General features: G+C 48.6%; 10 protein-coding genes across 10 annotated transcripts; 4 read left to right on the top strand and 6 right to left on the bottom strand.

Annotated features, from left to right (window-relative positions):
* Positions 1-9: 9 nt before the first annotated feature.
* F5891DRAFT_1040317 (40S ribosomal protein S11) lies at positions 10-911 on the bottom strand. The gene is made up of 6 exons (XM_041362009.1): positions 863-911; positions 753-804; positions 592-687; positions 404-532; positions 268-351; positions 10-215 (listed from the first exon to the last, which is right to left on the bottom strand). Exons 1-6 carry the CDS (start codon positions 872-874, stop codon positions 124-126), a joined length of 465 nt encoding a protein of 154 aa, XP_041224826.1. The 5' UTR covers positions 875-911; the 3' UTR covers positions 10-123.
* Positions 912-1600: 689 nt separating this feature from the next.
* F5891DRAFT_1234663 (uncharacterized protein) lies at positions 1601-5056 on the top strand (the record flags this gene model as incomplete). The annotated part of the gene is made up of 17 exons (XM_041369620.1): positions 1601-1769; positions 1823-1898; positions 1950-1999; positions 2051-2093; positions 2165-2323; positions 2381-2446; positions 2486-2492; positions 2541-2663; positions 2715-2855; positions 2911-3012; positions 3074-3239; positions 3289-3364; positions 3414-3711; positions 3767-3949; positions 4006-4236; positions 4286-4723; positions 4783-5056. 17 exons carry the CDS (start codon positions 1601-1603, stop codon positions 4867-4869), a joined length of 2415 nt encoding a protein of 804 aa, XP_041224825.1. The 3' UTR covers positions 4870-5056.
* On the bottom strand, positions 4857-5633 carry F5891DRAFT_422554 (UPF0041-domain-containing protein). Its single transcript, XM_041371773.1, has 5 exons — positions 5502-5633; positions 5425-5444; positions 5281-5378; positions 5210-5229; positions 4857-5159 (listed from the first exon to the last, which is right to left on the bottom strand). Exons 1-5 carry the CDS (start codon positions 5557-5559, stop codon positions 4957-4959), a joined length of 399 nt encoding a protein of 132 aa, XP_041224824.1. The 5' UTR covers positions 5560-5633; the 3' UTR covers positions 4857-4956.
* An 84-nt stretch (positions 5634-5717) lies between these two features.
* Positions 5718-7431, top strand: F5891DRAFT_1040309 (uncharacterized protein). The gene is made up of 5 exons (XM_041362008.1): positions 5718-6281; positions 6338-6536; positions 6590-6674; positions 6729-6954; positions 7007-7431. The coding sequence occupies exons 1-5, from the start codon at positions 5825-5827 to the stop codon at positions 7216-7218; spliced, it is 1179 nt and encodes a 392-aa protein (XP_041224823.1). The 5' UTR covers positions 5718-5824; the 3' UTR covers positions 7219-7431.
* A 149-nt stretch (positions 7432-7580) lies between these two features.
* F5891DRAFT_1040307 (Isopentenyldiphosphate isomerase) lies at positions 7581-9163 on the bottom strand. Its single transcript, XM_041362007.1, has 4 exons — positions 8839-9163; positions 8451-8786; positions 8285-8398; positions 7581-8232 (listed from the first exon to the last, which is right to left on the bottom strand). Exons 1-4 carry the CDS (start codon positions 9065-9067, stop codon positions 8081-8083), a joined length of 831 nt encoding a protein of 276 aa, XP_041224822.1. The 5' UTR covers positions 9068-9163; the 3' UTR covers positions 7581-8080.
* Positions 9164-9432: 269 nt separating this feature from the next.
* On the bottom strand, positions 9433-12757 carry F5891DRAFT_1234655 (Rec8 like protein-domain-containing protein; the record flags this gene model as incomplete). Its single annotated transcript, XM_041369619.1, has 16 exons — positions 12228-12757; positions 12167-12177; positions 11997-12120; positions 11879-11948; positions 11801-11828; positions 11392-11749; positions 11176-11345; positions 10923-11125; positions 10749-10869; positions 10613-10699; positions 10381-10560; positions 10272-10330; positions 9895-10222; positions 9755-9839; positions 9575-9696; positions 9433-9506 (listed from the first exon to the last, which is right to left on the bottom strand). Exons 1-16 carry the CDS (start codon positions 12503-12505, stop codon positions 9433-9435), a joined length of 2298 nt encoding a protein of 765 aa, XP_041224821.1. The 5' UTR covers positions 12506-12757.
* F5891DRAFT_422392 (uncharacterized protein) lies at positions 12633-15249 on the bottom strand. The gene is made up of 8 exons (XM_041371772.1): positions 14737-15249; positions 14472-14687; positions 14246-14428; positions 13779-14197; positions 13675-13720; positions 13489-13625; positions 13095-13438; positions 12633-13044 (listed from the first exon to the last, which is right to left on the bottom strand). The coding sequence occupies exons 1-8, from the start codon at positions 15016-15018 to the stop codon at positions 12761-12763; spliced, it is 1911 nt and encodes a 636-aa protein (XP_041224820.1). The 5' UTR covers positions 15019-15249; the 3' UTR covers positions 12633-12760.
* A 1103-nt stretch (positions 15250-16352) lies between these two features.
* On the top strand, positions 16353-19002 carry F5891DRAFT_1173836 (uncharacterized protein). The gene is made up of 5 exons (XM_041365636.1): positions 16353-16740; positions 16788-16807; positions 16866-17170; positions 17224-17767; positions 17826-19002. The coding sequence occupies exons 1-5, from the start codon at positions 16505-16507 to the stop codon at positions 18731-18733; spliced, it is 2013 nt and encodes a 670-aa protein (XP_041224819.1). The 5' UTR covers positions 16353-16504; the 3' UTR covers positions 18734-19002.
* Positions 19003-19790: 788 nt separating this feature from the next.
* Positions 19791-21937, bottom strand: F5891DRAFT_1147463 (uncharacterized protein). The gene is made up of 5 exons (XM_041365047.1): positions 21593-21937; positions 21228-21538; positions 21128-21170; positions 20008-21079; positions 19791-19957 (listed from the first exon to the last, which is right to left on the bottom strand). The coding sequence occupies exons 1-5, from the start codon at positions 21748-21750 to the stop codon at positions 19883-19885; spliced, it is 1659 nt and encodes a 552-aa protein (XP_041224818.1). The 5' UTR covers positions 21751-21937; the 3' UTR covers positions 19791-19882.
* On the top strand, positions 21938-22811 carry F5891DRAFT_1040289 (uncharacterized protein). Its single transcript, XM_041362006.1, has 5 exons — positions 21938-22038; positions 22102-22212; positions 22268-22375; positions 22425-22512; positions 22564-22811. Exons 1-5 carry the CDS (start codon positions 21985-21987, stop codon positions 22707-22709), a joined length of 507 nt encoding a protein of 168 aa, XP_041224817.1. The 5' UTR covers positions 21938-21984; the 3' UTR covers positions 22710-22811.
* The last annotated feature ends 498 nt before the right edge of the window (positions 22812-23309 follow it).

The raw sequence follows: 23309 nt of genomic DNA, 5'->3' as shown, positions 1-23309 counted from the left end.
ACTCAGGTCTTCTAAAAAAAGTGCTTGTCATAATGCAGCAATGAATTTTTCATGCGGGCATAGCGCAATGGGTAGTAGAAATCATGCAATGTCAACAGCGTAAATAGAATCTCGATGGCACTCTCAGAACTTGCCGAAGGCTTTGGCTGCTGCCTTGCTCTTCGACACCCGTAGGACGTTGAATCGTACCGTTTTTGACAGTGGCCGACATTGCCCTACATCGCCTGTGGTCAATTCCAAGTAGCACCGACTGAGAGGAACACTAACCGATAGTGACAGTATCACCAACCTCTACACGGAAAGCGGGTGATACATGAACGGCCATGTTCTTGTGTCTCTTCTCGTAACGGTCTGTCAGACAAAGATAAGTGTGCATGAACAATCAGCCTGTCTTCTAACGTACTGTATTTAGGAATGTAGTGGAGGTAATCCCTGCGGATCACAATTGTCCGCGTCATCTTGGTTGAAACAACTTTGCCGGTCAAGATACGGCCACGAATGGAGACGTTACCGGTGAAAGGGCACTTCTTGTCTGGAAACAGACATAACAATGCACCATGCAGACCACATGTGAAAAGTATAGGGACATACCGATGTAAGTGCCTTGGATAGCCTCCGCAGGGGTCTTGAATCCAAGACCAACATCCTTGTACCACCGCTTTTCCTTGGTCGCAACCTTCTTGCCACCTTTACCACAGCGATCGCAATCACATAAGTTCCTGCTCCGATTTCACGGATTAAAAGTCTCATACCGCGGGCTTTGGCGTTTTGGAATAAATGCTGCTTCTGGTACGCCTTCTCGATCTGAAAATGATGATAAGTCAAGCAATGAGCGTGGATTCAGCAAGGTAGCAGCCCGTACCTGGTCAGCCATGGTGAATGATTAGGACGATGAGGAGCTCAATTTCCCGCACTGTGCTTACTTGCGTGGGAAAAAGCCACAGAATTAAAACTGTACAGATTCCGGCAATTACCATTGATATTCCCACCCCTTCAGTCACTCCAATGTTTTACACAATTACATCCATTCCGTGCAGTTTACTATGCGAGGCTGGGCGAGCAAAATTGATGGAGAAATGAGGAGGGCTTCGTGTGAGAGAGCCAAAATAACTGGAGACTTTACAAGGGGTCAACTTCCCAAAAGAGGTGTTTTCCCGGGGGGTCACCTTTCTTTTGCAAAACAAGTTCCTATTCGACAGTAATAACGTCACGTGTATGGAGAAACATTGACCCTTGAGTCTAGAGGTGCTGTATTGTCTAGACTCGGCTCAAATTTCAACATGTGACAGGGGCGAGGTGGTCGTACTTGTCGGATCTCAGTCGAGCTGGCCTAACATAGGTCTGTGCAGTCTCGGCTGGCTATTTTCATTTTACCAATAGCAATTCCATCTCGTGATTGACTCCGCGGAATAGGGGGCATGAACCGGTTCACACGGTCGACGCGACAAGTAACGCGTCTATGTTTGTCACGCGCTCGTTTTATCGCGTCGCGGCTCACACAAGATTTATGGGAAGACAACAAACACTCGGTACGTAGCGTAATGTCATTCTCTTTCTGACCACCTACAATATCACCACTTTTCTAGGTAAATTCTTTGAAATGCCAAAGAACAGCAAATCGGCACCGCCGCAGCAATCAAACCTGGCCGAAATGTGGGGAGGGAAGAAGCGAAAGTCCAACACAAATGAGGAGAGTATGACTGCAAGAGGTCATCGTCGACGAGAAGGTGATGAGTTGAAGACGGGCGCGTCAGTGAAGTCTGAAATCAGTGAGAATTCTGGACTATTCAAACTGTAGAGTCTAATCCTCGCGGACTCTTAGTATCGCCCGTCTCAAATGGCAAAAAGCCAGCAGAAAATAGAAATCGGATGGAGGTCGACGAACCACCAGCACGTGAGTGCTTCTCCGCTCTTCATAGCTGACAGGTTATAATGAGGAATAGCACTAGGCTAAGTCCAAAACCAAACGGAAAGATGTCACCTCGCCAAAACTTCGCTGGTAAGTGCAACCCAGCCTTGCAAGTCGAAGCTGGAATCAACTACACTCTAGCATCACCTGGGCCTTCAAAGTCCAAACGGAGACGTGTGGTCGAGTCAGATGACGAGGACTCCACGACCACCGCACTCGCTCTCACCAGGTCTAAATCGGTATTCCTCGCCACAGCCTTCCTCCAAAAGTAAAGAGGAAATCCAAAGCAATCCCCCAATCTGAGCCTGTAGAAAAGCAACTAGCCGAGTCCTCAGCAAGTGCCGACGAGGGTGAGGATGAGATTCCTGACGAAAGCGAGCCAGATGATGATGACGAAGATGCGGCAACACAAACGTACGTATGGTTGCTCTAGCGGGTCTTTACATGGGCCAAGTTAATTTGGATACACAGCGCCGAGGAAGCACTATCTCGAGTCGCAGAGGTAGACGTCAAGGGCGGGTGGAAAATCGGAGACTCGTACGTCGTGTTACAATCTCTGACATTTTCTCTACACAGTGACTTGGTAGAGTGCCCTACGCTGCATTAACGAAGACATTCTCACTCATCGAAGCCACCACCAAGAGGCTCGAAAAGACTGCTCTCCTCACCTCGTTCTTCCTTCTTGTCATCCAACGCAGGCAAGAAGGATGATTCTAACTCCCTCCTGCAGTCTGTATACCTGTGCATAAACCGCGTAAGTTTTTTGTTATTCAATTATTCTGCTCTTGTGTACTAAGAGACGTAGCTGAGCCCAGATTATGTCGGTGTCGAACTGGGTATCGGCGAGAGCCTGCTCATTAAAGCTATCAGCGAGTCCACAGGACGGAGTCTTGCAACAATTAAAGCAGACCTCAAGAAAGAAGGTGATCTCGGGCTCGTGGCAATGGTGCTCTGCTGTTACTTGTCTTAACCCCGACCACACGAGCTTACTTCGTTTGTAGAACTCTAAAAACAGTCAGAAGACGCTCTTCAAACCCAAGCCGCTTACAGTTCCTTTTGTCTTCTCAAATTTGCGGGAGATCGCGCTGTCATCTGGACATTCGGTTTGTTCTTCATGCTTCTCCAAGTTCTTCAAGACTTAGCACCATTCTCCCCCTGATACAGTCCCAGGCAAAGAAGGTATCGATCATTACAAAGCTCCTCGCCGCATGCCAGGATTTCGAGGCGAAGTACATTGTGCGCAGCCTGGAAGGCAAGCTCCGGATCGGTAATGCTGAGCGTACGGTTCTCGTGGCCCTCGCACATGCTGCTGTTCTGGCTAAAGAACATGGTGTGTATTTTTCAAACCTCGCTAATGAAGCTGATTCATCATCTACAAGCCGGAAAGCGATGGAGCAAAGAGAAACTGGCATCTCGCCTCGAAGAGGGTGCTAGTATTATGAAATCTGTGTACAGGTCGGTCCCCCTCGACTCGCCCATCTACGCTCATTGACACATCTTCCAGCGAGCTCCCTACGTACGAACTTGTGATCCCCGCGCTGCTCACGCATGGTCTATCGGGTTTGCGCACTCATTGCAAGCTTACGCCCGGGGTTCCACTCAAGCCAATGCTCGCCAAGCCAACAAAAGCGATCGGCGAAGTACTGGACCGTTTCGAGGGGCGGCGGTTCACGTGTGAGTACAAATACGATGGGGAACGCGCCCAGGTACACATGCTGGAGGATGGCAGCGTCAGCGTCTTTAGTAGAAATTCAGAGGATATGAAGGCCAAGTACCCAGATTTAGTGGAGCAGCTGCCGAGGGTAGGTGATGATCCATATAGACTTGCCTGTGCAAATTGGGCTGATGGAAGGACAGTGCATCATGGAGAAGACAAAGTCATTTGTGCTTGATGCCGAGGCCGTTGCGATTGACAAGACCTCAGGCAAGCTTATGCCCTTCCAAGAGCTGAGCAAGCGAAAGCGCAAGGACGTAAAAGTCGAAGACATCCAGGTCAAAGTCTGCCTTTTCGCATTCGACCTTATTTATCTCAATGGCGAGGTTTGTTACCCATCCTCGACGATATTAGGGTGTTGCGCTGATCGACGTGCGAGTAGCCACTTCTCCAAAAATCACTCAGCGAACGTCGAGAGTTGTTGAGGGAGCACTTCCAGATCGTGCCTGGAGAGTTCGATTTTGCCAAGGCTTCAGACGGATCGACAACAGATGAGATCCAGGCATTCCTCGAAGAGAGTGTGAAGGACGGCTGCGAAGGACTTATGGTCAAGATGCTTGAGTCAGACGCAAGTTACTATGAACCCAGTCGGCGGAGCGTCAACTGGCTCAAGGTGCTTTTGTTCCGTCGAAATCCAACTGATATTGATCCATCATACACAGCTCAAGAAAGACTACCTCGCTGGCGTTGGTGATTCTCTGGACCTCGTCGTCGTTGGGGGATACTACGGCAAAGGCAAGCGTACGAAAGTTTACGGAGCTTTCCTCCTAGCCTGCTTCGACGCCGATGCCGAAGAGTATCAGACGATCTGCAAGATCGGCACCGGGTTCAGCGAAGAGATGCTGCAGACGCACTGGGACACTTTGCGACCGCTTGAGATCACAAAACCACGTGGGGACATCAAACCTGGTGGAGCGAAACCTGATGTGTGGTTTGAGCCAAAGATCGTGTGGGAGGTGCTTGCGGCAGATCTGAGTTTGAGCCCGGTATACACAGCGGCACAGGGCTTGGTAGATGAACGCGGGATCTCGTTGCGGTTTCCGAGATTCATCCGAATACGAGATGACAAGTCGGCAGATGATGCTACTGGACCCGAGCAAGTGAGTGTTTTGCTGCATGTTAAGATTCAATGAGATGGCAGGTACTTATGATTGTTCAGATCTCTGAGATGTATGAACGACAGGTGCTTGCACAGAGCAAGGGTGGGAAGAAAAGCAAAGGTGATGGGGATGACGGATTTTGGTGAAAATTACGTATCAGTATCTAGATGCTTACTTCAGACATTGGTTAGGCAAAGGCGCAGCGTATGCCAGCGTTGCATAGAGGGATATTATTATTTTGTGTCTGCAACCTTCTTTGCCTCTGCTTGTGATTCCTCGATGGCTTGTGTGACTGGACCCTTGTCAAGACCAAACTTCTTCTCACGGCCACCGTAATACCAGTAGTTCACGAAGCGGGCTTCCTGGATTGACTGTGCTGTTGCGTTTGTCAAGTGACAGGCAAAGAGCAGGTAATTCCGGGGTTGTACTCTCCAGGCTATAACGAAAGGTCAGACACGCGTTTTATAGCGTCGTCGCAGAACGCACCGAAGCGCATGAAAACCATTCTAGTTGCGTGGGTTCAGCAGGCAGCTGCGTGAGAGTGAAACGAGACGTACGAGTAGGCGGCAAGTGCAGTGGTCATGGTGCCTGAGATGACCTCTTCATCTTTGCTAAGGTCAGCGAGGGCAGCAAGGGGAAGACCCCAGTTTGCGACCTGGGATGAGTGAGTTATGTGACTCGTAAAAGTTGAAATGACTGACTGGTCCCCAGAAGTGTGTACCTGTGAAGAATATGATGAAACATGTTTCAAGCAAGTGATAATTGATGAGAAACATACTGAAGAAGTACTCGCGAGCAGCAGGAGATCTGACCCATGTAAAGAATGTTGATGCCATCGCTGCCCTGGTGTGACTTTGGGCGTTTGTGAAGAGAACTTCTGAGTGAGTCGGAAGCAAGAGGATATAAAAACCCTCACGTGATCAATAGGGCCGAAAGCGGACCGATGTCATGAACTTTATGAGTAACGCCCAAAGAATTCTCCGCGGCCTAGAATGGGAATCCTCATGTCTGCTGTCTTCAGCTAACACGTGCACGAGGCCGTTTTATGATATCGACTAACTAGTGTACGGCCATCTTTCCTATCTCTTTCCCTGACCACCAATGCATTCAGCTTACCCGCAGCCTAACTTCCCTTACTATGGTCAGCCGTACCATACATATTACCCTCCTGGCTATCAGCATCAACAGCAGCGGCAACAACCATTTCCTACATCTGATCCGTACAGTTCTCCACCATGGCCTCGCGAAAATTATCAAGCCACTCAGTATTCACAAAGCCACCTGGACCCTAACACGCCATTCATCCCGCCAAATTCTGAGCCAGCCCCTCCACCACGAGTCAAGCGCGCTAGTACAACACGTCCAAAGCCTTCATATAACCCAGAGAAGGCCCAGCTCAAGTCCGCGATGAAGAAGAAAGGTGGTCTTCACCGCTCAGAGACCGTTAATGCCACCCCACCCGGTCTCGAACGTACTCGGACGACTTCGAGTGCACGCCAGCGCCTCGTGCCCATGACACGCGCTAATGGCATGAGTTCTAACCCGTCCTATCTTCCTGGTAAGTCACTAGTTGACCTATGATTATCACTCCTCCCACGCCATACGTCATCACAGAACACTTGTTTGTCTCTTTTCACGGCACAAACGAGCTCCGGATGGGCAATGTCGCTTTCCAAGATACCATGGAAGAGATAAAGGAGAACATTATTCCTATGTGGCCACACGGGATATCCACAGCAATCCCTGTTCATCACGCGTTTCGGATCCTCTTTAACAGGAATCCTTGGAGTGCGAGTGGGGGCGAGGGCGTCATGTAGGTCCAATCATCCAATCAGTGATCCTGTATCACGTGCTGATGGAATGCAGCGCACAAAAAATGATATGCGAACTATTTACATGCCTCGCACATAACGGCTATCAGTACCGTACCTCTCTCAGTACGGGCTATTCCGTATGTCTTTAATTAACCCGAGCGTCGTACAAGCATTATTAACGGTGTGTTTAGTATCCTCAGCTGGTATTTCAAGATAGCGGCCCCGATGAACACTGTGATTTCTTTGCTGCACATATATCGCGGTCAGGACACAGGATGACGCTCATCCGTCCCCCACGGCGTGTTGGCGAGCAGATTGGTCCCCGTCTTCGGGCTGCATGGCCATTTAAAATTGCTGGAGATCGAACAAGTGAAGACGAGATCTACACGATTGAGCTCAAAAGGAATGCAATTGGCGGTTTGTTTTCTCTGCACATGCAATTTTCCTTGCTGATGTGCTCTCGTGCCAGCCCCTGATTTAAGCAAAGACGTGTTTGCAGCATCTGCACTGAAGGAGATCAGTACTATGGGCTACAAGCTTGAAGCCACGGTTCCTCTTGCGCGTACAGGGATGCTTGGGTTTGGGAATAAGAAGGAGATATGGATATTTCGTGGGACGAGGATGCGTTCGCGTGCCAATTCGCGTGCGGGTTCACGGGCTGGTCAGAATGTTGATCACTAAGAGGCCGAATGCGCCGACGAACGACGCAGTTCATCTGTGACAGAGTCCACATACTGCCTACCCCAACGACGGGGTGTAACGATACTGGAAACGACATGCTCATGATGTATGACTACCGTATGTATTTATAGTTCTAATTCTGCTGTAGCACAGGAAGGATATAAATGGTACGTCATGCAGACGGTGTATCCTGCTACTTTGCGTGTGTAATACAGGGCTATTGAGTGTGTCCACTTAAACTCCGCCTGCACAGCTGCTTATCGCGTTCGCCTCGTCCGCGCGTTTGAGCTCTTCAATCAAAAGTAAATCTGGACCAGCCTAGAGCACTCTGGATCACCCCTGTGGCACTACGACCGGTTATGGTAAAATTGAAAATTGGTCCGTGCGCTGGTTCAGAAGATATAAAAGGGAGCTGTGAACGACTCGAATCCTTACCACTCTGGCCTTTTGGCTTAGATCAAGTGTAGTATCTGTTCTTAATAGTTTAACCACTATTATGAGGGCACCGCCCTCATTCTTTGGTTATCAAATTTTTGCCGCCCTTGTTCCTTCGAGCTCTGCTTGCAACTCGAGGGACATGATGACCTTGCCACTGCACTACCGGCCTGCGTCGTCGGGGGTTTCCTTTTTCTTGTCTCTCTTTGCTCAGTAACTACTTCATAGTCTCTTGACTGTGTATGGTGCTTGGCAAACAGAACTTGAACAAATTTGTGTCTAGTCAGATCAGAATTTATGTAGCAGAGTCGAATTGTCTCTATGCTCTAATAGCTACATAGCCAGTTTAGAATTTGTAAACCAGAGTCCATTATTGAATACAGAATTGCTTTTGCACTACATCTACCGACGTCCGTAAGAACACGTATCACATCTTGACAACCTTTGAACCGTCCACTACGCCTGTTAGAGTCTTGGCGTAGACACGACCATCAAAGCCCTGCCGCTCTACAAGAGTATCCCACCACCCAAACAAAAAGTCACGAGCAATCAGCTTGAACCAAGGTGTAAAAGAATTTGCTGCGCATGCCGAGTAAGCTCCCATCCATCATATCGCAAGCAAGATACGCACATGAATCATTGAACATCGCCTGTAGCTCAGCCTTGTCCACGTATCTGTAGTCCCGGATCTCGTTCTTATTCGGCGTCACCGTAACATCCGCCGTCATGAACAAGATGTAGTCGACTATGGGAAGCGGGTAAAGACATGCGCCAGTATGTTCAACCTGTCAACGCACCTTCATGCTCACCCCACATACCGTTCGACGGTGCGAGGTAATGAATCTTCGTCAAGTACTGGAACTCGTCGATTGGTGTTTGGCTTTGCGGAATACCGAGCTCATGCTCGAGTTTTCTCGAAGCTGCGATCCGCACTCCGAGCTGGTTCTCCTCGATCTTTTCTTCTTCGAAATCATCTAGTGGGTGTGAACAGCACGTGTTCGTCCACATGTCCGGAAAGGTAATCTTCTCCGAAGCACGCTGCTGTAGGAGAAGCTTGCCATCGGAGGGACGGAAGACGAATGCAGAGAAGGCTCGGTGCAGTAGACCCTTGTCGATATTTTCCATGAGATGGCCTATTGAAGTCTGCTATCAAAACCCCGTATAATATAGAACAAATAGGCTCACAAGTCTTCTTATCCATCGCGCCGATGGCGTTGTCCTGCTCGTCGACCAAGATGCACTTCTCATCCATCAGTCTCGATTGTTCAGGGTCATAGCTGGTGAGATCTATGCTGGCAAGAGCAGCGCGTGCGGCAAGAACTGCTGGCGAGGACATGGTACGTTGAGCGAAATGTGGTCTAAGAGTGCGAGTAAAATGAGACGAGGAGGGGAGGCTAGCACGTAGTATATTCATACCAAGTAAATAATAAGCGCGTGAAACGATAAACCTTTGACGTTATCGCCGTGTGTTTCGCTTCGGAGAGGTGTTCGGGTGAAAAATGGCACGATCAAAAATTTTGTTGGATGGTCTGATCATGGTCTCGGAACGGAAAATGCAAGAGCCGATTATTGGGCGTCTAATGAAGATATCTGTTGTCTGAATGTTCAGGGCGCTCAGCGCTCAACAGTTACAACCACTGATGCGGCTAGTGTATATAAGTACAAGCATAACACTATAGAAGGAATCGTCGACGTCTCAATACTATTAATAATCTACACGAGTTTAATGTAATCGATTGCGATGCATAAAACGTTTCGGCCGACAAGGGGGCCAAAGAATCACTTGATACGGATCTCAATGGTTCTATAGGCCTCTTCTTGACGAAGTTGGATCAGGTCCTTCGTGCCTAACACTGGTCAAATCGGCGTCAGTCCATACTCGGATACGGTCCGGCATGGTGCCAGGGAAGAACAAACACACCAAGACAGTGGTAGAGAGCTGCTGCTGCGACGTGCGCAGTGCTGGTGGTCCGCGGCACGACATCGTCGAAAGCGAGAAAGCGAGCCGACCCAGACAGTGATTTATATTGCATCTTAGCGTATCTTTCAGCACAATATGTGAATACACCAAGGTTAAATGGTAGATAGTGAAAATGCTTACTCAAGGAAGTTGAAGGAGGTTCTCTCCAGGGTGGCCGGATTGGCCTCGGACAATTGGGATTCAGCCACAGAATTGCCTCCCGGAACTTATCGATTCCATGAGCTAGATCGCCTGGCAAGTCGTAGAATTTATCGACGTACCGTTGAATACAAAATCGTCGTCGATTATTTGAGGGCTCGCAGGGAAACCTCCGGCACCACCAAATACGTCGCCTTGCTGACTTGGAATAGAGCTTCCTCTTCGGCTCAGTGAGCTGCCCCTCAGGCGAGTCTCGGCGTGGTCAACACTGATTTTGTCACTGCTCTGGCGACCAAGGAATACTGCACCAGATACCGAGGAGCTTCCACCCGCATTGTCCCAAGGGAAGAGTGCACTACGCTGCGACAAGGAGCCCTGCACGATATCCAAGCCGAATTCGTCGCCCAGCACGGACATTGGGCGCGGGGCATGACGTGCTTGTCCCGGTTCCTAAAACCTTGTCAAGGGGAGTATGAAAAGCGTTGCCAGCCTAATTTACCTCGGACGAGCGAAGATTGTTCAGTTCTGGTCCCGCGTCGTCTGCACCACCCCAGCCATCTGAAAAGGACATTGGGTGATAGCCATTCATGGTAGTCAATACAACTTACTGCCCATGTCGAAATTCATGTCAAAATTCATGTCAATATCCGCTCCACCCGCATTAAAGTCTGGGCTTGCCCGGCCTACACCGAATGCAGGACTTTCAGAGCGGACTTGGACACGCTCAACTTCACCGGGGATTTCAGCATTGGTCTTGGTCTTCCTCCGTTTTGGCGGAGGAGAGTCGTCTAAATATCGCGTGTATTTAATAAGGCACACTCAAGGTGCTGTAAGACTGACCACGGGGTCCAATCATGACCACAGATCGAGCGTCCAATTGTGCTTTGAAATGATCCAGCCAGAAGTCTACTAACTCTTTGGCTTGCACTTCAAAATGTAAGCTCATGATGAGCGCAAGTACAAAATCGAAGCTTACTGTGTTCCGGAATAGCCCAAAGCAAACCGTCAACGAGCCTGCCTTGATCCTTCTCAAAATTCCTCCGCGCAATTTGTCGATGGATACCATTCTGTTCTTCCAGATAATGCAGGCGTGCAGCCTATACAGAAATACAAGCTGTAGCTGCAGGTCACGAACGGCGTTATTACACACCTTTAATTCGTCATCCGTCAACTCCGTTCGCACATCTAAAAGAAGTCTAGCGCGCTTGATCTTCCTAGGTGGTGCGGGTTCAGCCGGATGATCGTCAGGTGCAACGGGCTCAATCTCTTCGACCTGCGTGGCAATTACAGCTAAAGGTCCAGGGGGAGATTCGAGGGAGTGTCCGGTAAGGGAGGAAGAGGGAGGGAGGGCAGCTTTAAATTTTCATAAGTTAAGGTGGTCAATGTGGAGTAATTTGTCGTACCCGCTGAGCCCCGTTGTGTGCCTTGAGGCGTAGCAAAGGCTGACGGAGGAAGCGGCAAGACATTCTGCTCTAATGCACCGGTATCGTCAATGGGGACATTGTGTTCGAAATACAGGTTATCTGCATCATTGAACCCGAAGTCGATCGGTTCATCCACTTGCATATCATGGCTAGGGCATTTCAGTCAAACTTCAGCCTGCCGAAAGGGACACGCACTCGACTTGGTTCTCCGGGGCAGTTCCTCCCCAGCCTTCACCAAGTTCCCTTACGAGATCATCGCCAACGCCCTCACCAATATCCAGGCCATCAAAAGCGCCGAAAAAGCTATCGTCGAAGCCGAAGGTATTATTCTGAGAAGATGGAATCATATTGGCGGCGCTGCCACCAAATGAAGCGTCGAAAGAATTAGCGAGGAAGAGGTCGTGATTTTCGTTGAGTGTATGCGCATTGGCGCGGGCGTTTTCTGCGGTGGAAGCCGGTGCAACTGCAGACTGCTTACCCTTTCCTTTTGATCTCTTGGCTTTTGGATTGTACTCATCATCGGATGAGCCCTCTTCCGCTCCTCCCTTGTTGTCTACGATTCAGAATAAATTTACGCGAGCTGAGACACAGTAATCTAACGTACTTCCAATGTTCAAGTATTCGTCCCAGTCCTAGCCGCATCGTTGGCTTAGAGACAAACAGAAAGAAAGACAGAACGTACAGCGACCATTGCGTCAAAATCCATGGAAAATGCAGCACCAGGATCAGCGGCAAGGGTAACAGCTGATGGCCTTGACAGGAGGTGTCAGAGGAGGCTTTCATCGTGTGAGTTAACTCACCTCACGCTCGGCTGAGCCATCTGAAGATGGGCTTCGGATGCAGCCATCGAACGGAACTCTTGCACGACTCGCTTGAGGGAGTTGAAGCAACTCGTGACATCAGAAAGAAAAAGTTCTTGCTTGACTAGAAGCAAAGTTAGATGTGGTTGTACAGTCACGAATTACAAAACCTTTATATACACTGTGGAACTGAGTGAGTATCAAGGGCCCCGACGAAGTTGATCTGCCTACCGTGCCGCTCCAACCATCAAGTTACTTGAAAGGCGAAGAGCCAGAGGCTCCGCAGGAGAAGCAATCAGATCACACAATTGAGAGATATCTGCTGTCAATACGGAGCGCTTGGGTAATTTCTTAAAGGCTGATTTCGAGCCAAGGGTTGCGGCTAGCCTAATGTTGGTAACACCAAGCAATGAGATATGATTCCAGCGTCCATGCAGCATACAAGAACAATACCAAAGAAGGCCGAATCCGCTATCCCTCCTGGACAACAGTTCGGTGGAGAAAAACATTTGGCAGTTTAGTGTCCTTGGAGAATGAGCGAGCGGTGGCAGATAAATGACAAAATTGGGTTAGCAAATGGGTTACGGCAATAGCAAGAGATCAATGAGCAGAATGCATACAATAAACGTACGAAAAAACGGATAGAGGAAAAGAGACCGAATAAATTATGAAGGAGGGGGGAAGCGTATGTCGTTCATGGTATGGTCCTTTGCGCGGAGCTCTCTGAGTTTTAATTCAGCCACTGACGCGTCGACTCTCGAGCTTCAGATTCGCATCCATCGGGCACCATCTGGGCCAAGAAGGCGCGCGAAAAGCTCATCTCGATTGCCGACCCAGTGGAACTTCTCTTCTATTTCTTTTCCGTGACCTTCTTCGCCGTCAAACCAGGAAATCAGAAGCCCTTTCATCAAACCGGTTTTCTTCACGCCACAGAGGTTTCCGCGAGGTATAATTAATTTGGCTTGTTGTGATGCGAGTGTCGTGAAGTATACTGTAGTAGTGGTCAGTGTGATTAGACCAGGCGCTGAAGTGTGGTGTGCAGGGTATGCTGAGAACGGATCAGTTGTTGTAGCACAGCCTGGATTATTATAGGCGTACTATGTGTGTCTTCATCTCGTAAAGTTGCGGACGTCAGACCGATCGTATTCACTTGTCCAGAAGAAAAGCGTTGTTTGCCTTCACTGAGCAGTGACTTGCCGTGCGCGATACGTGATCCCCACTTCTTCCAATCAACGCCATCATTAGTTTGCATTTGGCTTCTGGATGATGCGTCGGGAGTCGAGATCGCCGAAAGATCGGCTTCGTTTGTGCTATTAGCACGAGGACTCGAAGAATGAGGCTTGCGCGGAGGCTTGATTTCTTCACCCCTGGCAATCCTTTGTGTAATGATTTCTATAGCATAGTCGGCATCGGTGGGGGCATCAGTCAACGGACCGGGCAGTCTATTTCGCCACTTAACAAAATATGATGCAAATATACATTGAACACGAACCTGGCTCGAGCGCCTGGTGGTAGAGCGGCTAACACAGGAGTGACATGCCAGAACAATAACCCGCAACTGCCATATACAAGTTTTGCTAGGTAATGCGCGGGAATGATCAAGGTGCAGCAGGCTACAACAGCCAAAATCTTTCTGGGAGTCAAGCGCATGCCGAAGTAATCCTCAGAACTTACTCACGATTGCATATCTTCGGGAGACTGCTGGTCGTCTCCAGATGAAGACGCTAACAACGACGGATATTCGGTTAGTTGACAGCCCATCACGAATCACGGGGTACGTACTTTTTAATACGTTCGTGAATATCAGCGACAGTATTGAGAGCGTGCAGGAGTTCTCGTTTGATGTCTTGCTCTTCTTGGGTATCACCATCGAGAACAGTAGCCACTTCATCCTCGCCACCATCGCCATTTAAACTCGTTTGAAGCACCCCTGTGTCCTTGGGAAGGGTTTTGGTTTTACTTTTTGCTGCAGATCTGTGAGATTTGAGGAACTGAAATATATCCTTGGGTCCCAGTGAAGGTGCCGATAGGCGTTCCTGAACTTCGTCTCCGAACTCCCTAGCACGTTCGGAATCTTTTCTCCGCATCTGTAAAGATTCTAAAGTGGGATACGGGAGAAGTCTCCGGCTAAGCATCTCCCACAAAATTCCAAACATTATCGCCGGAAGAAGGAGATCATACAACCATAGTCCCCAGAACGCCTGGATGTTGGTGAATATACCGATTCCCAAAAGCAACAGCCTGCTTACCGCGCAATATAGCCCGCTACGTTGTGGGTCCTTCCATAACGCTAAATTTGCCATGGAGAGGAAGAAAGTCTGGTAAGGAGGAACTACTGCGAGGAAAAAACGCTGGCTAGTAAGTTTCAGACGCTTTAAAGAGAAGGATGGTGGCGGATGAGGCATCGGTGGAAGAGCTGGTAGTATATATTTCTGGAGAATTGAGATTTAATTACTGTGATAAAGTAGCACTCACGATGGCAATATGTTCGGACCAGGAGGGATCCGCTTGTCCTGGAGGAATAGTGGATGGAAGAAGTGTAGGCGGCTCTGTTTGTTCAGAGATATTACGAGCAAATGGTCGTGGAGGGAGTGGGGGTGGTGTTGGTAACTGGGGAAGGTGGAGAGAGCTACTTGATGGCTTGGCCTTGATGCTACGCAAAGCACCTGGTAGTCTCACCTCCGTCACATACTTATTGAACCTCAGGATATACCACCCATCGAGTACGGCAAGAACTTACAGCAGAAAACAAGTGGAGATAACGTTCAATCTCTTCCTCATCGTATAGTTGACGAAGACGGGCCTCAGACATGCTTTGTTCTAAAGAACCTGACAAGTCTGTTTGAGAACCCACAGGGCTAGGAGTCACGGTGGTGTCCAAATCTCCTATCACAGTAAAGACAGATGAGTCGTCATCGCCGGACGCTTCATAGACTCCTCGTTCACGAAGAGATGATGTGTCCGAAGTGGACACAGACGATGCATCACTAAACTGAGGGTTGGAATTGCTAGGAGATGACATGACCTTGAAAAGTGGATTGAATTTGAACGAGGATTGTCAGGTTGGTTTTTATGGTAGTGATTACTCGGGACAATGTTCGGTATACATGTACAGTGACCAGCGGCGCTAAACTTGAAGGAAGGAACTTGTGTCGAAGCACACAGCCACAAATACTGCGGCGCGTGTCTTCAGACAACAGCTATGTACATAATTACACACAAATTTCCCGCAAGTGCGCGATGTAACCGTACAATAAGCAAGCCCTCTCACAACCCAGACAGACCATAGGCGAATGAAAATGCCCATCCCTTCTAATCCAACCTAAAAGTCCACAGGTATAATCTGTATGCCAGCAGTACCGCGTAGTATAATGACTTGTCGTCACGGATTCTTGCACGTGGTACGCAGCGCACCCAACATGTTCCGTTCCGCACCGTTTATCGGCATCGGAACCCCACGTCAAGCTACCTCGCCGCTCCCTTGAATGGAAGAATGTCAACACCTTGCTGCTGCACTTGTTGCTCCGTACATGAACGACGGACGAGTGAATTTACTGGCCAAGGCATTCGAGCCGGATTACGATCCTCCCAAGGCTGGTCGGTCCACTATTGATTTCCCCGAGGCACAGTGGGTGTTATCGTTGATAGTGTCCGTAATGTATCAGTCACGCTTGAAGTTTTATAGAACTACGGCCAGTCATTCATGACATCGACGTCTACAACCATCATAAACTGGGTTCTTCGGTCAGACCACACATCATAGCATAGAGGCCATCCCGAAGGTCAGTTACTTACTGCGCGAAGGTATCCTATCCAGCCTTACTTCGAAATCTTTCACTATGTAACAACTAGTGTCAAGGAGATGGAAGCTAGGCGCCAAACAGCATCTGCTGAGGATAACTTGAAGGTGATCACAGAGACGAAGAAGCTTGAGGCGAAAAGGCTACCTCAGAAGATTTGAAGAAGGCTGGCCTTTCTCCTGAGTCGGCGGAAGTCTAGTTTCAAGTTTGGCTACTTCTGTAACCAAGTATCGCATGCTTCCAAGACCATCAAGGTTCTCGTATGAGTCGTATCTTCCTTGGTCTGCAACCTATCTTAATACTGCAAAATGCAGCTCAGCGTAGCCCAAGTCACTGTAACACCCAACGAGAATCTTGAACTCCTTGTATGATCATATGACCATTGTACTCAGTCGCCAGAGCACTCCACCACTTGAACATGTTTCATGAGAGCTCCTATAGTGGCTTGTGCAGATCCCCTTATTATACAACAAGCAGAGGAAGTCGTGATAGAATAGTTATGTCAATTCCATGAGACTTTCATTTTAGTGTCAATCACGTGTGTAATACTTACCTCCTTGCCTCTTCGGTTACTGCTACATACAACGCGTCTACACTTCTTGCCCACAGATTATTCTATTTCTAGCTACTGGTGCCAGTGCACACCAAATTGGCACCTGAACGACAAGTAGAAGATTCTTACAAGTTCTTCCCTCCCCGCCGTCGTCGATGGGCATACTCACAGGCTGTACGCACATCGCGTCCTCTATAGCCCATGTCGCCGCAGCACCTACTCCACTCTTTACCAACACAAATTTAAATCAAGACATACCCATACCGTTGGGGATTTTCATCGGACTGCTCGCATCTTTCGTCCAAAGCCTTGGTCTTGCGATCCAGCGTCGTAGCCATGTTCATAACTCGCAGCTTCAAGAACAAGACCAGAAAGTAGAACACCGTCGACCGTGAGTCATATATCCTCTATAACTCAGCCTCCCCTTACGTTTGTTAGATTATGGTTGATAGGATTTGGTGAGCCCCCTCAAACTTTGCTTATATTCGTTCCGCCGACTAACACAACCTCTGCCAGCCATCTTTTTGATATCTAATGTGTTTGGATCTTTCATACAAATAGCATCTCTTCCGGTCGTCATACTGGCACCCCTGGGCGCCGTTTCTCTCCTTTGGAATGCCCTCTTCGCTAATCTCCTCCTTCGCCCACGAATGCTCCTGGGAACAGCTCTCATCGCTGGTGGCGCTGCCTTGATTGCTATCTATGGGATCGTTCCTGAAACCACGCGTAGCCTCGACGAATTGATGGCACTTTTTGCGCGTCCTGCATTTATAGGCTGGTTCTGTGCCGAAGGTTTCATCTTACTCGTGTGCCTTATCGTGGTGCGTGCCAGTCGCGACATATCGTTTTGATTGTACATATAGCATTCCTGCAGACCCACGGTATTGAATATTCTTACAAGAGACAACTGGAAGCCGCAGCCTATTCATTGTTGCAGGCCAACCATGACTCACCCCTGTCGTCTTCTTGTACCTCCGCGCATGATTCTCCCACACCGCTACCTCCCACACGCATACAACAATCTAATCTATACATTGGTCCCACTGAGGAACAAGTCAATGGCAGCTTGGCATCTGAGATAACACCACTGCTCGATCCAAAACCCGGCCGCCTTCCATCTACCAAATCTACCCCACACAATCCAAAGTCCTCGTCACCGTTACGCGTACCGCTTCCTGGCAGAACCCCGCTTCTTCTTGCCCTCGCATATGCTGCAGCTTCAGGGACGTTGTCTGGGCTTTGTTTGATTTTCGCAAAGTCTGGTGTTGAACTTCTTGTCCTCACATTCCGCGGCGTCAATCAATTTTTTAGATGGGAGGCATGGATTCTTGTTGGTGGACTCATTATTTTTGCTCTGGGACAACTTTGGTACCTTAATCGTGGTCTGCGACTTGCAGATCCTGCATTTGTCTGCCCATGTGTGTCCTATTCCTTTGTATTTTTCCTGATAGTGCCATTAACACGGAGACTATCTAGCTGCCTTTTGTTTCTATAACTTTTCATCGATTATCAATGGCCTGGTTTACTTCGACCAGCTTGGACAACTCCCAGGGTGGCACCTTATCCTCGTCATAGTCGGCATGTTTGTTCTTCTTGCTGGGGTTTGGGCAGTCAGTGCCCAAGCCAACGTCGATGAATGTGATACAGCAACTGAATCTGACGTTGAAGACCAATCAGAACTCAACAGCAGAAGCGCAACTCCCGAAACAAACCCCTCGCCACACTACCCTTCGTATGCAAGTACTGCCGTTGGTCCCCAGGGCTCATCTCTCTCTGGGTCAATTGCGCCTCCTATGGACCGCCGGGTGCGGTCGGAGGGCGCTGTTTTCCCCCAGAGTCCCGTCTCCTTGCACACCCTCAGCGCATCGTCTTCACAGCTTTCACCTCCCTTTACAGCCCATCAGACGGGCATCTCCCCACCCCTACCAGGCACCTCCCGCTCATCACGTCAGCACCCCACCATTATCGATCCATCTGCATCTATGCGTACTATGTCCTCATCTTTACATCAGCAGCAATCGTCGAGCGTATTGTCTCCTACGGGATTGACAATAGGTCTCTCACCAGTCAGCCCTGGATTCGGGCTTCTCCCTTCAACAAGAACTTCTAGGCGTATCAGTGGAGGACTTGGCTTTGCAGTTGTCGTCAATGAGACCATGTCTTTGGCTGATACTGCAGGTGGCCGGAGGTGGACTGTGAGTGAGGGACGGGGGAGACACTCGGAAGAAGCTCGGGACGGGGGAGTGTTGAGCGATCCTCGCTCTGAACTCTTGCAGCAGGACGTGGAAGAGGGCGATAGCACTGCTGGTGAAACACGCAGAACGGGAAGGCCATGGATGTGGCTAAGAGACATTTTCTTGGGGCGGAACGCTAGACCTAGATAGTTTATACCACACGGACTACATCATTATCCTGTCATTCCTTGAAGTCATTTAGGCTGCTAGTACTTTACTATCACTGGCGGGGTTTTTCAAAGGTTTTCAATGTTTGAAGCGTAGCACACTCGTCAAGAGGTTTTTTTTTTTCCGCTTCTTGACAGACCTGTGGGAAAAATCGTGCTCTATCACACCCAGGTGAAATCTGATTTTTTTTGCGATGATGTTCGAGCGGCGGAAGGAATCCGGTTGTGCGATGTCAGTTTGGCAGGGACTGGATATGCTGTTTCAAAATTTGTCACAGCAATGTCACACTGGAGTTTTATAGCTCCACAACGGTACGCTCGGCAGAATTTTGAATATCGATATCTGAACGAGCGTTCGAAGGAAATCAAAGATTCTACGGATTCGTGCATGTACATTATATAGACCAGCTATCCACAGTAAGTAAATCTAAATGTAGTATGTGCATTAAGTGGAAAGGATATGATAGTAATAGATTGAAAGTGAGTATGTTCACAAAAGTGTATAATCAAAGACTGGATGTAGGATATATACCAACGAGGATTAAACTCACAGTCCAGGTCATTGCGCTGGTGAGTGATGACCCCATCTGGCTGCTATAAGATACACCTCCCCTGTTTACTCGATGTACAGTTTTTGAGCGGAGATTATAATTGATGCTGTACTATAGTCACGGTGCAGCATCCACTCTTTCAACAACTTCACTGATAACATGGTTCTACCCTCACTCAATCATGATATAGAAATCGCAGTGGTAAGCATCATTTGTATAAGGACAGAGATTGTTTTCACATAGTTTTTGTCCTGTTTGACAATGTATATAGATTGTAGCATTACAATCATTAACATTCAGTGGTGTGACATATTTCAATGGATGATTTATTGTGAACACAACTGCTCGATGTTTTCTATAGACACTAGAGAACACTAACTAAAATCGCAGAATATTTTTGTGCAGTGCGTAGCTTGCGATATGATGATCAGCGAATTTTGAAACCCAATACCCATTTTGAAAAACCCCGTCAGTGATAGTACTGAGTACACAATAAGTCCGTGGGATGTTATTATGTAACAAACTGCAACCTATATTACAATATGTACTTATAGGGCCCCAAACTGGAATCAGGGGGGCTCTTAAATAACTTCCTCCTTCACGATGACTACCGCCTGCGGACCACGCCGTTTATCCCTGATCGAATCTATTCCGGTCTGAAATAATATTGTTAACGATTGTAAAAGACTGGTTTCGACCTACTTACCCTTCCCTTAGTCTGAACAAACCTTAAACCAAGGTCTGTAAAATGATCCTCGTAATGCTTAGATACCATTTCAAAGAAACATTTTTTAGCTCTTTCATCTTCTCGAATACTCCGCCATTTCTTCTCCATGAGATAGAAGACGGTGGTTGCTGAGAGGGCTTTTATATCATCTCGTGTGAGACGTTGCAAATCAACCATGTGCCCGCATTCTGGTACGGGGCACCACCAGCGGTTATCGGGGCCTGGTAATGCCGGGACTTGGGACAACTGGCGTGGGATGAGCTCTCCGAAATCAAGCAGGCGCTCGTCCACGGATTCATCCGAAGAATCAGAAGCAGTACTAGATGATTCCCGAGAGAAGTCCGACATATACGCATGTGCCCTAGCAGGATCGAGTTCATCTGAGGACGACGATGACGAGCCGGCTTCGTTGTCACGCCGGGCAGACGGCAGGGTTCGTCTGGTTTTGGCTTTGTCGATTTTACGGCGCACGATCTCGTTCGCCTTGCCAATGACAGGATTCCGCTCCACCATATTTCTTGTGTCCTCGTCATCTTCATCATCCTCATCATCTCCCTCTTCGCTGCCTGGTTCTGATGCCAGGTCCGGCTGATTCTGACGACCAATCGGCCAGCCCCAGATGACATTGTTGCGTGCAGCTTGCCATCTTGCTTTTCTGACTTCCTTTCTAAACGCGTTCCATGGTCTGAAAGGAAATATCCGCTTGCGCTTCACTTCGTTATCAGTAACGAACCATTCCGACTGGGCAGCAAATAGCCCTAGAATATCGCGCCTGTGTATTCGCCTTGGGTGACGGGGCAATTGAGTCCTGCCTTCATCGACATCGGAATCGGTAGAATCGTAGATGAGTCGCTCGTGCTCATCACTGGCGGGATGAGCGAACCGTTCGAGGTATTGGGATACAAACCACTCAGGGGTCCGCTTTTCGAGCGGCGTTCGTCCCTCTCCAACGATCTTTGTCATGAGAGCAAGGAGCCGGTAACGCCAGAAGAAATTCTCTGAGAGCTGGAAGGTGTAGACGTCCATTGTTGCAACTTCATAGGTGCGATTACTAGAGGAGAGTAAGGACGTGTCTAGAATCATATGTCATGATACCCACCGGTCTTTGGAGTGCCATAACAATCCATCCGGAAGTAGCTTGGCTGGATATTTTCGACCTTAGTTCTTCAAAATTGTACCGTGTAGGCATCCAAACGCACATGTCATATATAGAGCTGGGAAGTTCCTGAAACCCTGGATTTGCAACCTGAGCTCGAGTTCACCATCTTCGGGTGGGCCCCCAAGAAATTTATTTTTCCTATTAAATAGCTCTTCAAGCGTTATTGTATTGGGAGGGCGTTCCCCTGCACACATACTACGCGTGTTGGCACGCAGGTTGAGCTCTGCTTCCACTCGTTTGACGCCGACTTGAGATAGCCAAACGAGCGAACGTATACCAAGAATTCCACGAAAACGGAATTGTCGAGTGTCCACCTCTCCAGTACCTAGAGGTTGCTCGGATTCGTCGAGCCTTGTCAATAAGACTCAGCGAGATACACGTAGTACAAAGGGGCAGAAACGGTACCCAATAATCTCGTCGTTGTAAGCCAGCTGAAATGACTTCAGTACCAGGATCTTTCCTGCCTTGCTCTCGCATTCTGTACTGAGCACTTCTTCGTCACGATATGGACCAAAAGGAGGTCGGAGCAGCTCCTCGACTATTTTGCGCTGGGGCAGTGGCATGAGCGAACAACTGGTGAATTTGAGTTGCGCAAGAAATGCGCGAAACGCCTGCTAGTGGTAATTAGCTGAGACCAAGCTGGGACATGCAACTAGTGAAATGTTGAATTTAGTTTGCGACCGAGCCAGAAGAAGTGCTACTTGAACAAGGTGTATAGGACCGGCACAAAAAAGGCAAGTTCGCGCAGTCCCCTTATTTGAAACCTCTTTCATCAACATTCACAACTACGAGCAAAGATGGCAGACTTTATCCAGGCACTTGACCCAGCGAAACTACTACTCGCAGAGACAGTAAGTAGACCTTCAGTCATTCTGGTGAGAAGGATTACTCATTACGCATTGCGTACTGCGCAGGCGCTGGCCTTCATAATCAGTCCTTTTACCGTCCCAGCATACAATTTGCCCATCTTCCTCTTCGGTTCGTATGTACAGGAGAGCAGCGACGCGGCACAGTCGCTGACTTTGGTACGCATCGTCACTTCCATCGTACCTGGTGATTGGCATCTCAACAAAGAGCCAGTTTGCGGGCTTGTTGTCATTTTCGATATTCTATGACGTACTGTGGATGATCAAGAATGAGCAAGGTGGCTTCCTTAGGTTCCTTACTGTCGTCCTTTTATTGTTGAAGGTGAGCAATTGAAATACTATTATCGACGTTTAAATTCACTCCCATCGAGATACCAACCACTGGTGCTTTTTTGGTTGCCATGCGTCAACGCGGGGGGCAGTTTCCCGGCCTCGGAACTGATATCCATGGTCCTACGGGTAAGTTAACCTTACAGAGTAATTACCCTCAGATTGTTCATGCTGTCATAGTTTGGTCCATGCCTGGGGGTTTCACCTCCGGTGGCCGGGATGGCTACCAGACGGTGGATGACGACACCCCACGTGCTCCCTCAAAAGTTAGCTCTGTTCCAGCACCACAGCCTGCCAACCAGTCCGGCGCATACCAGGCTGTTTGAAGATCAGTTGGAAACTCGGTGCTGAGGTGGTTTGGCGCTGTGAATTATATGTTGTATGATGTTTGAAAATAGACATCTGATTTAGAATGTTTTTCTGCAAAACGATTTTGAAATAAGCGAGGCTAGGCAGGGCTACTACTAAAGCGTCGGTCTTGGCTCTGGTTAGAGTGAGGTAATGTACCCTGTTCTTCCGAAGAGATGGGGTTAACACTGCGTTCCTTGACAACGCAATATAGGAATTTCCATCAGGAGCTTCCGTAAATTAGGAAGATGAGTGTGTGAATGGCATCTAGATCCACTAGTATGTCGATCCCTCAGTTGACTCCAGGTTAGCATCGTCCAGGTGTGGTGCAGCTTGCTTGCACCATCTCTAACTTACTGGCGTTGACGCGCAACATTAGGTTAAGTTGAGGAGAAAGACAAGATGTCCCGCAGTTTATAAAACCAACTTTAAAGTGGACCGTCAAATGCCAGACGTAAGTAACGTCTACTCGAGGCGAAGTTGGACTAGTCCCCGCTTCAGCTTCATTTTTTTGACTTGTACTTCCATCTGAAACTTTGCACTTGGTGTGCATCCCATTCCTTTTTTAATTTTCGCTA

The sequence above is a fragment of the Suillus fuscotomentosus genome (genome assembly GCF_016647785.1).
Source record: "Suillus fuscotomentosus strain FC203 chromosome Unknown F5891scaffold_34, whole genome shotgun sequence".
Lineage (NCBI taxonomy): Eukaryota > Fungi > Basidiomycota > Agaricomycetes > Boletales > Suillaceae > Suillus > Suillus fuscotomentosus.
Note: the sequence above shows the minus strand (reverse complement) of the source record. Positions and strands in the feature narration are given on the sequence as shown.